Below are 13,441 nucleotides of genomic sequence, written 5' to 3' on the forward strand. Positions count from 1 at the left end.
ACATGCCAACAGGTGTGAGTGTGATTAGCCGTTACAAGCCGTTTTGAGAATCTGGCTCTTCTGACATCACAAGTGGGCGTGTCCACCTATAGATCAGTCTACCAGCCTACCCAGAGGACTGTAGCAAACATTGCTCATTAATCCGTCTTACATTTGTCTCCTGTTTCACAGACAAAGATGGGTGTTTTGACAATGTTTTCCAAGATGGCTCCTCCTGTCGTCCTCAGTCCCGTGCACTGGCGTACAGGTCTAGAAGGGGTGTTTCTGCCATCTCATCTTTAAATAAGGTTGATACATCATCCAACGACACTGATAAGCTGCAGTAGTTGCGGTTGTGGGTCTTGTTACTATGCAACACATAGACCGTGGATGCTAGTCTAGGGGTGACGCAAATTATCTGAGCCCAGGAGTTAAGCTGTTTGCTCGCGAAATTAGGACCTGTAAACGTTTGATGAATCAATGTGATTAAGGGGGGGAGAGATCTAACAATAGGTTATAATGGTCTGTGTTTAAAGAGACTATGATGAACACAAAGATGAAAACAAAAAGTATGTTCTCACACAGAGTTCTCAATGGAACAGGAAATCCATATTTCAGTCATTTCACATGGGTCATATGAGTCCGCCATAACAGCATGATCTGCCCATATAAGGGATGCTGGTTCTATTACCACCTACGTTATATGGATACATTCTCCAATGTTACGTGTTGACCGTATTTTAATGGGTAAATTATTCAGCAACAGTTCCCAAAGAGTACGTAATTAAACATTGTTGCTCGGCCATTAAATGTCGCTATTTGAGTGAAAAATTGTTTGTGTGATTTTTTTGGACTTAATGGCCTTGTTAAACCACCTGATCGTATGGGGTTAAGATTTAGCAACAAAGTAGTTTCATTTTCACCAAACAACACATTGTATTCCGGTTTGGAAGGTGAAAGAAATACAACTAAAGACTCAATGATGCATTCGATATCCACAAAAGTTGTGCTTGTGGCTGATATAATATAATGAGTACGTGATTGCCAGATATATATATATATATAAATAAATAGGCACCATAGAGGGTGATTTTTAAACAGCCATCTTGTATGGAAAACATTGTGCTGGTGAGGAAGCACTCAAGAGGTCCTCATTAACCAGCTGGATGCTGCTGCTCCCATGAACTGATAAACCGCCCCACACATGCACAACACATACACACAAACATTCCTATACATAGCCATAGGCGACGAACATACCCACACAAACACTCAGAATCATATACCAATGCAAAACACACACACACAAATACATGCTGTGACGGATTTACCTCACATCAGTTATTACACAACACTAGACCAGTCAAACTCCATTATGACTTACCTCACATCAGTTATTACACAACACTAGACCAGTCAAACTGTTACTCCACGATGACTTACCTCACATCAGTAATTAACAACAGACCAGCCAAACTCCATCATGACTTTCCTCGCATCAGTAATTAACAATATACCAGCCAAACTCCATGACTTACCTCAAATCAGTAATTATCCCTCAATAGACCAGCCAAACTCAATTATGACTTACCTCACATCAGTAATTATTCCTCATTAGACCAGCAAAACTCCATTATGTCTTACCTCACATCAGTAATTATACCTCACTAGACCAGCCCAACTCCCTTATGAAGTAACACCTATACTTTTCATATAACATGCTCATTCATAACTTTACCATAACACAACAGATTCCTTATCATCGCTCAGTTTAATACAATGTTATGTTTTGTTTGTTATGTTATGTTTTGTAAGTGATGAGGCTTAATGTTTGTTTTATTGTCTTACATATTCACCTTTACCTCTACACCGGTTCCCTTCTTGCAATCTACCTAAACATCTTGGGACATCGTCATCTGCACGCCTTACCTTTATGTGTGTGCTGGTTCGACCTCTTGATATAAATGTGGATAGCATGTCAAGCAAATATATAAACAAATATAACAATTTGATGGGCCCAAGCTTGTGCGACCTACACACACACAATCACACACGTACACACACGTACACACACTAGGGCTATAACTAACGACTATTTTAATAGTCGACTAGTCACCGACTATTGAAACGATTAGTCGACTAATCTGATAATTATTACATTTTTCTTAAATTTAGCATGAGGTTGCTTTAATTATGTGGCAAATGATAATAAACACAATAAAGATGGGTACTTCAATGAAAAATGCATCTTTTATTCAATATATATATAACAGAGTTAGTAACTGAATTACTCTATAATAAAAGTAACTAGTTACTAGGGAAAGTAATTATTTGCGTTGCTGTAAAAAAAAAAAATGTAGCTTTGTAGATGCATGTGTCATTGTGGGATGCTTCATTAAATTAGAGTTGCTTACAACGGATGTCGACAAAGTCTTTGCTCCTGGACATAATGTTCACTGTACATGCACATTCTTGCCTTTGACCTCAATGAATTTGAAGTAGTGCTTATATCTCCACCTTGAAAATGCCAACTTTTCATCGGATTGCTCCGGACTCGCCATTTCTACTGCTTCATCGAATCAGTTTGGTGTTTGTGTGTGCGTGTGCATGTGGCACGCGTATCCTGGCTTGTGTGTAAAAACACTGGCTCCGATTGGCTACCATGAAACACGACTCTGCCTTAGCCAATAATAATCGCTTATCTCTTTGTTAAACCAGCCAGTCTCCTCACTAGCAGTTTGTGTGTGCAGCCAGGGGTGCGTTTATTACAGTTTTACACAGATTACACAGTTTATTCATTCAATTCATAGTAACGCACCGCATTTACAACGCCGTAACAGTAACGGCGTTGTAACGACGGAAAAATGTATTAGTTAGATTACCCCGTTACTGAAAAAATAACGTTGTTACGTAACGCCGTTATTTTAAACGGCGTTATTACAAACACTGCTCGGATGAAGCGCTGGGAAGGATTTAAGCACACGGTTTCCACACCGCGGGCGCAGTTATCCACAAGATAATTTTATTTGAAAAACAAAACGTATTGGCTTGAATGTTACTTGAATCTTACCGATGCGAGTCAGACTCCGTTTCGATCAACTGTCCGACGTGCTTTCTCTTTAAATGTTCGTGCATCACCGAGGTGCTGCCGTGATACGCAAGGTCTGCTTTGCAAACCTTGCAAGTAATCTTTTTATTCGCCGTATCCAGGCTAAAATGCTCCCAAACTTTAGAAGTTTTGGTACGCATAGCTGCTGTGTAGGATGCCGCCATTTCTGTATACGTTACCACTCGGCAGAGACGCTATTGCGCATGTGCGACTCATGGCAGAGATTGTAATGAAGTGAGATGCCACACTGGAATGGCCTCACCTCAATGGAATTCATTGTCGACTATTTCTATTATCGATTTTTGTCAACAACGTCGACGAATCATTGCAGCCTTAACACACACACACACACACACACACACTGTTTCTGGTTCTTTTTGTGTGTGGGGGTCCTAGGAGGACCACAGTGATGCATCAATAGCAGTCTTATACTACATTTATACTTTCCTTAATTAATACCATTAATGTGACACTACATGAAGAATTTTTTGACAGCGGTAATACATGTGCCACACCCTGAGTGACCATTACATTTTCGCTTTACCACTGCATGATATGTGAAATTAATATACAATACATAAAACAGATCAATCATACAGTAGCTGATCTTACTAGCTGGGTTCTACAAATAAAGACTTCAAGATCTCTGTCCAATCCTCCTGTCACAGGATCGGATCCCAAGGCCTACCAGCCAATCGCATTCATGGTACGGCGAGGGGTGTGCAATCATCCCGGATAAGCAGTTATCTGATTGGCTATGCAGAGAATGCAGCATTTTTCAAGCTTTGTGTTGTAAGTGAATCCTGACAAATGAAATCCCAAAGCACAGACCAATCGAGTCGTTATTTCCGTCTTTGCAGTGAAATTGACTTAACACCCACCCTCCCTCGTGCTCTCAGCACTACAGAATTTAACTAAACTCATTTTCCTTTGGACTGTGTTTTTTTTACCCCCAAATCAGAACAAACCAATACCTTAGTGGGCAGACGACGACTTTGGGGTGAAATAAAAACATTTTGTTGGACAAAGACTGTACTACTGAAATACTGAAGCCACTGAAACAATAACCATGGATGACGTGGGGGGAAGCCACAAATCCACATAGTGTTTATGTGGTATTCATCTCACACGCTTTAGATTTGGTAGGATGGAGAGCACCATACTCATGTCAATTGCCTTGAATTTATATTTGACCATGGAGAAGCCGACAATAAGGAAAGAAGAACAACTTCACCTTGCAAAGAGCAAGAGGAACGACACCTAATCATCTGCTACATAATAACTCATAAACTCATAAACTGGTCATTCTTCTATTTCATCATTTAGCATTAGAGATGCTCCGATCAGCAATTATGGGCCCGATCACCAAAATCATGATCTGCCGATTGCCGATCACTGCCGATGGGAATCTATTATATATATAATCTGGATAGCAGGCAAGCACCAGTTTCTGTTCCAATAGACTCTTTATTTTTTCTCTTTGGATCCCCCGTGACTGAAACATGTTGCTCAATATGTTCATCAAAGCCTCCGCAGAATGTGACATCATATATGATAAGTCATATACGATATGTCATATACGGTACTGAAATGTGCCTGCGCGCCTACTGCTGTTTTTACGGTACTGAAATGTGCCTGCACGCTTACTGAGCTGTGTAAGTGCTCCGTAAACTAAACTTAACGTTAACGTTCTCCGATCAAGCTATTTTTAGCCAATATCGGCCGATCATGATCGGCGTTAGATCAATCGGAGCATCTCTATTTAGCATTGTATAAATATTCATGTCATTAAACAGTAGGTGGGGCATCATGCTCAAGAATGCCCACAGTTAAGACTGTTCAGATTTGGTTTGGAACCCAGGACCTATCACCTGGGAGTCAAACTAACCCAACCCCGACACTATGCTACACTATCGGACATGGGAACAACACCAGCTAGGCATATTTCATGCTCCACACATCATAGCTCCTTCCTTGCCCACTGGCTCTCTTAAAACAGAGGTAGAGAGAGTACACACTGACCTGCCTGGTGGGACAGCTAGCTATCACTCCGGAGCTAATAGCACAGCTCCTGATCTTTCTCAGCTGCCACTTAACATCTCCTGTGATCATTGCAGTGCTATTAGTTGTTGGTGGTATTTGAAGCAGCAGTGATGTAACAGACACAATATCTGAGCACAAGAGTCACCCTTTGCAGGTATATCTCTACTTAGAGTATTTATTCCACCTGTTTAACGGCAGTTATCTCCACTCTTGTCAGTTGGACCTATAGTTCAGTGTTGACGTCAGGGGTCAACCGCTGCCAAGACGACCTGCGAGACCGCAGGCACCTGGAAGTCCCTGCTAAGCACACTGCATAATAATACATGTACCAACCGAGTGCCACACAAACACACACGGATACACACACACAAACACACACAAGCACACACACACACACACACACACACACACACATATACCACTTCTATGCATATTTATTCGATTCCAGCATGTAAGGGTTAAGGGTTACTTATGCTAACCATATGTAAATAGTTTGTATATAAGAGCTGGTTGAACTTTGAATGGCTTGAACTGCTTCGCCACATGGCTTCAATGACACTACAACACCATCAATGCATTAATTTTCCCCCCACAAATCGGGGAAAAGCAGGGACATGATGTTGGCACCTGAAGTCGCTAACGCTCAACGTAATGAGTAATAATTCATACTTCGCATTAGCATATCGCTTATTCATAGATATTGCTCAAGTGGAAATCTCATTCACTGTGATGTGGGAAACTGCAAGATCACTTCAGATCTATCTCAAGATCAGAAGGGTTTCTATAGTTCAGATCACTTTTCAGAAATCCTGTTAATTCAATGTCCAATTTTGCAACTAATTTGCCATGATGAGAAAAAAATACTATGAACTACCCCCTGGAGAATGAATGAAATCTCTCTCCCAATGTCTCTCTCTCTCTCTCTCTCGCTCTCTCTCTCGCTCTCTCTCTTGACGGAGGAACTAGCTTGCACACAGGGCCAGAGAGATCTCAGTACAGTAATAGCCCAACAGATGATGGGTTCTGGCACAGCCTCCGCAGTGGAGGGGTGTAAGACAGACCCTTATGTCACAGAGAGAGAGAGAGAGAGAGAGAGAGAGAGAGAGAGAGAAAGAGAGAGAGAGAGAGAGAGAGAGAGAGAGAGAGAGAGAGACGGAGAAGACGGGGAAACTGGGAAGAGTGAGAAAGAGAGAGAGAGAGAGAGAGAAGAATGTGGAGAGAGTGACAAGAGGAGGAAACGCAAGGGGAGGTGGAGGTGGGGGGAAGGCTGCTGCAGAGACTCAGTGGGGGCGTGTACTGTCACTTTAAGTGTGGTCAAGCATGACAGAACCTCTGTATGAAGGTGCCGTACAAGTGGACAGAGGAGAGAAGTGGGGAGGAGTTGGGACCAGAGGAGGAATGGTGAAGAGAGTGGAGGAGAGGAGCAGGGCAGGGAAGAGAGGAGCAGGGAGGAGAGGAGTAGGGCATGGAGAAGAGGAGCAGGGCAGGGAGGAGAGGAGCAGGGCACGGAGGAGAGGAGCAGGGCAAGGAGGAGAGGAGTAGGGCATGGAAAAGAGGAGCAGGGCAGGGAGGAGAGAAGAGGAGCAGGGCAGGGAGAAGAGGAGCCGGGCAGGGAGGAGAGGAGTGGGGAGGGGAGGGAACAAGCTGTCTGGCTGGTGACTTCCTCTCGGTCCATCTGCCCTCCTCCTCCCATGCAGCCAAGGCAGCATGGGAGGATGAGGAGTGCAGGGGTGGAGGTGTAGAGAGAGATGCTAGGATGGTGGAGCTGGAGAGAGAGAGAAGGGGGGGTGGAGCTGTAGAGAGGTGTGGGAGAGAAAATTTAAGTGAGGGGGCAGGTTTGTGTGGATGTTTCTGTGTATGCATGGTTGCTTGTGTGTATGCATATGTGTGAGATTGTTATGAGGAGAGTGCATTTGTGTAGCTTTGATGTTGTTTGCGTGTATGTGTGCATTTGCATATTTGCATGTTGAGATTGTTAGCAATTTTTGTGTGTCCGTTGTGTGCGTGTGTGTGTATGTGTGCTTCAGTGTCCAATGAGTGTGCATGAACCTGGATGCACATGCAGAGATAAGGATTGACTTGAACACAACAGACGACAAAGATGAAAAGACAGAGAGGAGCAGAGAAAGAGAGAAAAAGAAAGAATGTAAGCGATAGAGAGACTGCAGGAATGTATGAGCTGCAGAGAAACAGTGACAGTGCGAGAGCGAGAGAGAGTGAGAGTGAGAGTCAGAGAGTAAGAGTGAAGGAGAGAGAGAGAGAGAGTGAGAAAGCAAGAGAGAGAGTGAGAGAGCGAGAGAGAGAAAGAGTAAGAGAGCGAGAGCGAGAGAGAAAGAGAGGAACCAAGCCAAGATTGGAAGGCCCATCTCTTCTGCTGCCTGCCTCCCACTAACTGCTGGCCCATGTGAGGGAGGGCTCTTGGCATGACTGCAAATGGCTTAGCAGAGTGCATTAGCTTAGCGTAGTGAATTAGCTTTGCAGAGTGCATGAGCTTAGCGTAGAGTATTAGCTTAGCGTAGCATCCATGTGGGCTCCGAGGCTACATCTACAACTGGAAGCGTTTGTACGTGTATATGTGTGTGTGCGCGTGTGTGTGTGTGTGCGTATCTCATCCCAAATCAATGTCACGCTAATATCCAACCTTCTCAACATGCATGAGCCTCAGCTGACACTGTTGCGTCACTGTGGTAACAATAAATAAAATATATATAACAAGTGTTACGTAATTCTGTTCCCAGTAACCATGGAGCTGCAAATGTATATCGACACAGGATGGGAGCATAGCAAGGAAAGCTACATGCTAGCAGTGAATGCTAACTGTCAGTGGCGAAAACTGAATATGGGGGCAAACGGGCATAAGCTACCTGTAGCAGTGAAATATATGTTTAGCGGCAAAAACGATGTGCGGCGACAGAAGCTATGCTTTAGTGACGTAAGCTAGACATTAGCAGCAAAAGCTGAGCGTTACTGGTGAATGTAAGCCGGGTAAAATCCTTGTCCCAGCATCGTGGTTCAATAAATTGGCATCACACATTACACCTGTTGAGAGACACCTAGGAGAGACCCTGAGCCAATCACACAGCCCACTCAGTCGACTCCATTCCAGTCCAGGAGTCCTGCAGTATATTCCAGTCCAGTACAGTATTCCAGTCAATTTATTTATTTTAATTAAAATGGACCACGTACAGTTTCAAAACGAATTGTTACCGTTTGATGCACCGTACCAGATTATAGCTTTAAGCTGATTCACATCTGTAGTCCCTAGTCTAGAACAGTAGCCGTGTTGCACTACAAATACTCAAAATAATAAAACATCTTCAACAGGTCATTCACAAATATCTGGGCAATCTCTTTATGGCATTGTCATTATCACTTGACCAGTGTCTCAACTGAATGAAAGCACCAATATATCATTATCCTCAATACATTCCCACCACAACCAACCCTCAAATCCTTCCACCACAGCCAAGACGGTATAGCCAGTGACAGTGGTTCACATCGGCTCTAAATCCAACTCAGGACCACTAATGCTATTGCCGATACACAATACATACATTCCTTAATTCCCTGAAGGGAAGGGTAAAACCACATCTTTGAGCTGTAGTCCTAGACCACTATCAACATTTGCCCCAGAAAACTGCCAATAACAATGAAATTAATAGCATTAGTTTAACCTAATAGCAGAGGGTATTTTGAGTCCTATCCTATACGTTTTTAAAACTTGAGCATTTAAATTGAGATTTTGACCAGGATCAATCCAAATCTATATTGAGGCAACTGCATCACTTTTCATCTAAAATAAGTAGTTGTAGGGTTTGATTTCCCTTTAAGAAGATGCATGAAGTAGGATACATAGAGAGTAATGCAGTGTATTCTCCTGGCTGTCAGGTTTTAGGGGGGCGTTATACTGAGCAGGTTGTGATTCTTCCAGTGGGTCTCTGAGCACCTCTCCAACATTATGCAATCGACTCCCGTGCTCAGCGCACCCAGGTCTGTGTGTTTGTCACCGCTTGGTATTAAATCAGTCCCGTTATCACTCCCTCTCTCTGCCTTTCTATCACTCTCACACACACACACACACACACACACACACACACACACACACACACACACACACACACACACACACACACACACACACACACACACACACACACACACACACACACACACACACAGCAGGTATGCACTATGCAGCCCTCCTTGCAGGTTCTCACACAGACTACCACCAAAATCCTTGAAGGTTCCTCCGAAACTTTCGAGTGGGCGTTCCACCTCACATTTCACGACGTCTGTTTAGAGACCCGGGGCCCCCCAATTAGAGACACTCATACATCGAGCGCTTCGACTGCTGGATGGGGAGGCTGCTCACTGCAGCACATAGGCCTATAGCATTAGTCACAGTTGCGCTGCCATGATACTAATGGAATCTTCCTTGAACGTACGGTAAACCGCCTCTCGCCCACACATAATCGCGAGATATTGGCTTATTGTCGAGGAAAAAAACATTACAAGTAAAAAAACAACAACACTGCAGTTGGAGAATGGATTGATTTAAATATAGGCCTAACCTGCAGGCGCTACAATTTCCAGGAGGCAGGGAGGGGGGTGCAAAGTTTTTGCGTTGAATAAGTAGCCTACAATGTCGGCTATATCACCCCCGGCTGCAGCATTTCACATGCGTTAAAGATCGGTGGGTTTACAGATTCGTCACCAAGGAAAGCCGTGAGTAGCTGATTAACCCGTGCAACAGCAGCAGGGCTCGAGTGCATACCTTATCACAATACTATAATTGCCGCATGCACTGCTCTCTACAACACTATCTCTCTCACACACACATACACACACGCACGCGCGCGCGCGCGTACTATCTGATTCGAGGGAAGTGGCGGGTTTTTTTTTATCCGATAGCGACTTCGCCTCTCGCTCAATACACCTGTCGGCTATGGCGCGTTCAAGTACACCTCTTGCTGTGTAATAACGTATTAGCGACAAGTAGATTGATGTAGATGACGAGATAAAAAAAAAGGAGACAGAGTGAGAGAGACAGGGAGAACGCGTGAGGGAAATAGGGAGAGAACGATAGAGAGGCAGAGAGGAGAGAGATTTAGAGGGGGACGACAGGGAAGAAATGGATTGAGGAGAAGAAAAAAATCACGTATCCCGTTATAAGGGCTTACCTTGGAAGGGAACATAGGACATGTTCCAACGGCATTGAACGTGTTCTTCTGCGTCTCAGCTGTCTCGCGGCACTCCAGAGGCAAGACGACACGAGTCAGTAAAATAGAGAGAAGCTTTTCACTGACGAAGCTCACGGCGAGGCCAGTATTCCGTACTACGTAAAAATAGGCATCGTTCCGCGCTCGCTTACACACATTTTAGATGTCCTCGTGCCTCGAATATTAGATGCAGAATGAGGGGTTGTGTGTATGTGTGTTGTTGTTGCACGCGCTGTTATTAAGGTGTGAGGGTGAAACGCGAGAGTGAATGAGAGAGAGGGTGAGAGAGAGAGAGAGAGAGGGAGAGGGAGAGGGAGAGGGAGAGAGAGAGCGCGCGTAGGGGGTGGGTGGCTGACAGCGTCCGCGTGCTCACTTCTCAATATCTCTAACCTATGTTAAAGCCGATGTATTTTACGCACTATCGTCGCTTGGAAAGGGGTAATGCAGCGAGAGTAAATTGACTGCAGCCGCTTCCGGCTACATTGGCGTCTTTTCCACTTTACTCACGAACGTGCAGTGAATGCACAATAGTGCGCGCGCAAACGCATAATCACGCACACAGAACACCCGCCGCAAACTACAGTAGGCATAGGCTTTATGGCTAGCTGAATGTGACTTGTCACTTTGCACAATTAGTTCTGTGATGTAAGTTTTGGCAAGCACGCTGTTCGAGGTTGCATATTCAGTGTCGCTATTCTGCTTTTTGTATTGTAAAAAATAATGAGGGGCTTGAATGAACATTTGATTACAGATCCATTGAAGATGGCTTTTCCAAACTTCCCCTGCAACTAAAAAATGACGCACTATAGGCAAAATGGCACGTGGGCAATGACTTCTGTCTTCTAAATAATAAAATAATGTTAGTAAATGAAACACCAATAGTAGTATTTACAGCACATGACCATATTGGGCAACCGCACGCTTCATTTGGTATCAATGGAACCAAAATGGCGTTGTGTGCTTTTACAGTTGGCTTACAGTAGCCTGGCCCTGATGGCAGAAGTTTGCTACAATCGCGAGATGTGGGTACCATCTAGCGGTCTCGAGCGTCCACTGCATTCCAGGAGTTCAAATTGATCATCAAGCGGAAAGCACAGCAGTCATGTAGTTTCTGCTGATTGAGTTAAAAAACTAAAATGTTGAAATGTCTGCCAACCACCTATTCTTAATCTGTGAATAATAGTTGATGATGGTTGTTTAATGAATGAACATTGCTGACAAGTATTTGGATAAACCCACACACATACGGACTGCAATATACTGTAAATTAAAAACAAAAGCTGCAAAAACATTTATTTTAAAAACAAAAATCGTCCGGACATTTTGTCAAAAGGTGAGGTGAAACTTTTATTTTCAAGGTTACACATTAGTATCATCGCAGGGTATACATGTACAAACATTGGTTGTCCAAAATAAATTAACTTGGACTTGACTACAAATAAGAACAAGGCTAGGTCTCCATAAGATTTAGGCCTGAATTTATACAGTTGTTTTCCTTGTATACATCTGTTTAAGATATTCTGCTCGACTTCCGTCTAACTATATGACCCAACAAGCACTTGACGGGAATAAACATACCATAGAAAACACACCAATACATTCATCAGCATCTTATAGGAAGCTTTAGCGACATCCTTGCCCATCCAGAGTGTATCCATGGTTTTGTGTTCAAATTTAGAAGACTTTGGGGGTTTGGAAAACAAAACACCTGACAGTTAAGAATCATCATGAAACAAAGTGTTTAATTGTTTGTTGTAACCTGAACTATAGAAAAAAATACTTTGGGCTTGTTGTATTAAGGGAAACATACAAATTGAATTGATCACTCTAATAAACTGTTAAAAAAAAATCAACTTTCAAAACATAATCCTACGTGTTTTTAAAATAAAATGTTTTTCGAAGGAAGTTTTTATATCGAGTCCATACCTACAGTCTACTCGTCACCAGAAGTACATCTATAGATATCAGAGGAATGTTAACAGTAAATCAAGCCTCAACAACACATACAATTCAAACCCATAGTTACTAAATGTATTTTACCGATCATTAGCTGTTATAGAGCAGTAACATGAGCCTCAAGGAAATTAAACAGAGTAACAGTTGTAACAGTTCTAGTGGGAGTGGATCCAGTTCGCATTTTACAGTAAATATGATGTCTGCATGGTCCCTTGAGAGTTAAGGAACAGGTGCACCCTTAGCTTACAAAGCAAAAATAAAACTATCAGAATATCTTTCACGTTTGAGGCCTCTTGTTGATCTTGTGGCACGACACAAACATTGACCCATTCTTGAGAACAAAATAATATAATTATTTCAATAAAGAGTATACATTGTTGTTGTTTGTTTTTCGAGTATACAAAAATCATCCTTGATGAAACCCTGTCAAAATAAATCATTAACGAGGGCCTCTGTCAACACCCGTTTTTTTTCCCTAACAGTGACCTGTTTGATCGCTACGGTAACGTAACCCGTCTGCCCCGTGACACGTGCCTAACCGAAGGTCACCGAACGATACACGCAGTCACTGTGTAGGCACTAAGCAACGCAACCACATAAAAAAATTATAAATAAAATAAAGTCATCTGGTCATACAACATATTCTTAAATTCTGAATATATAATTCTACTTATAAAACAAAAGTTCACACGTTTGCTCCTAGTTCTATGATGGACAGATCAGTCAAACATAAACGGGTTATTGTTGTTGTGTTGTAGGTGTGCTGGTCCGTCCTATGCTGAAGGGGAGAAAATATACAAACCTCTTGTGTCTCGATTCAGGGTTTGAGTGTACTGGGATAATAAGTCCTGTGTGTGTGTGTGTGTGTGTGGGGGGGGGGGGGTTTGAGCGTGGAGAGGGGATGGACCTGAACAGCTCAAAGGCCAGAAAGGAATCCAAAACGAGTGTTGCCTAGCGACCTCTGGAGGGGAAGGGGAGGAACAGCCTCTTGCTCCTGGCCAACAGCTCCTTGCTCCTGGCCAAACTGGCTGAAGAACCCCCATCATGACCGCCACACGCGCCAACCAGATGGCAGCGCCAAAACACCGCTAACTCTCCAGGCTAAGTTCCCCCCGCTGCCAAATATGTCATTGGG

The 13,441-nt window shown here is 43.3% G+C and overlaps 1 protein-coding gene across 2 annotated transcripts in view; it reads right to left on the bottom strand.

The window, feature by feature from the left end:
- Positions 1-10,333, bottom strand: part of syngap1b (synaptic Ras GTPase activating protein 1b) — a gene marked incomplete at its 5' end in the record, with an annotated part of 107,730 nt that extends 97,397 nt beyond the window's left edge. For both annotated transcript variants that reach the window (XM_084471757.1, XM_084471756.1), the window contains one exon: positions 10,312-10,333. In XM_084471757.1, the coding sequence (XP_084327883.1) occupies positions 10,312-10,333 (22 nt within the window). The remainder of the gene's footprint in view (positions 1-10,311) is intronic.
- Positions 10,334-13,441: the final 3,108 nt, after the last annotated feature.

This window comes from Micromesistius poutassou, assembly GCF_964030765.1.
Source record: "Micromesistius poutassou genome assembly, chromosome: 8".
Taxonomy (NCBI): domain Eukaryota; kingdom Metazoa; phylum Chordata; class Actinopteri; order Gadiformes; family Gadidae; genus Micromesistius; species Micromesistius poutassou.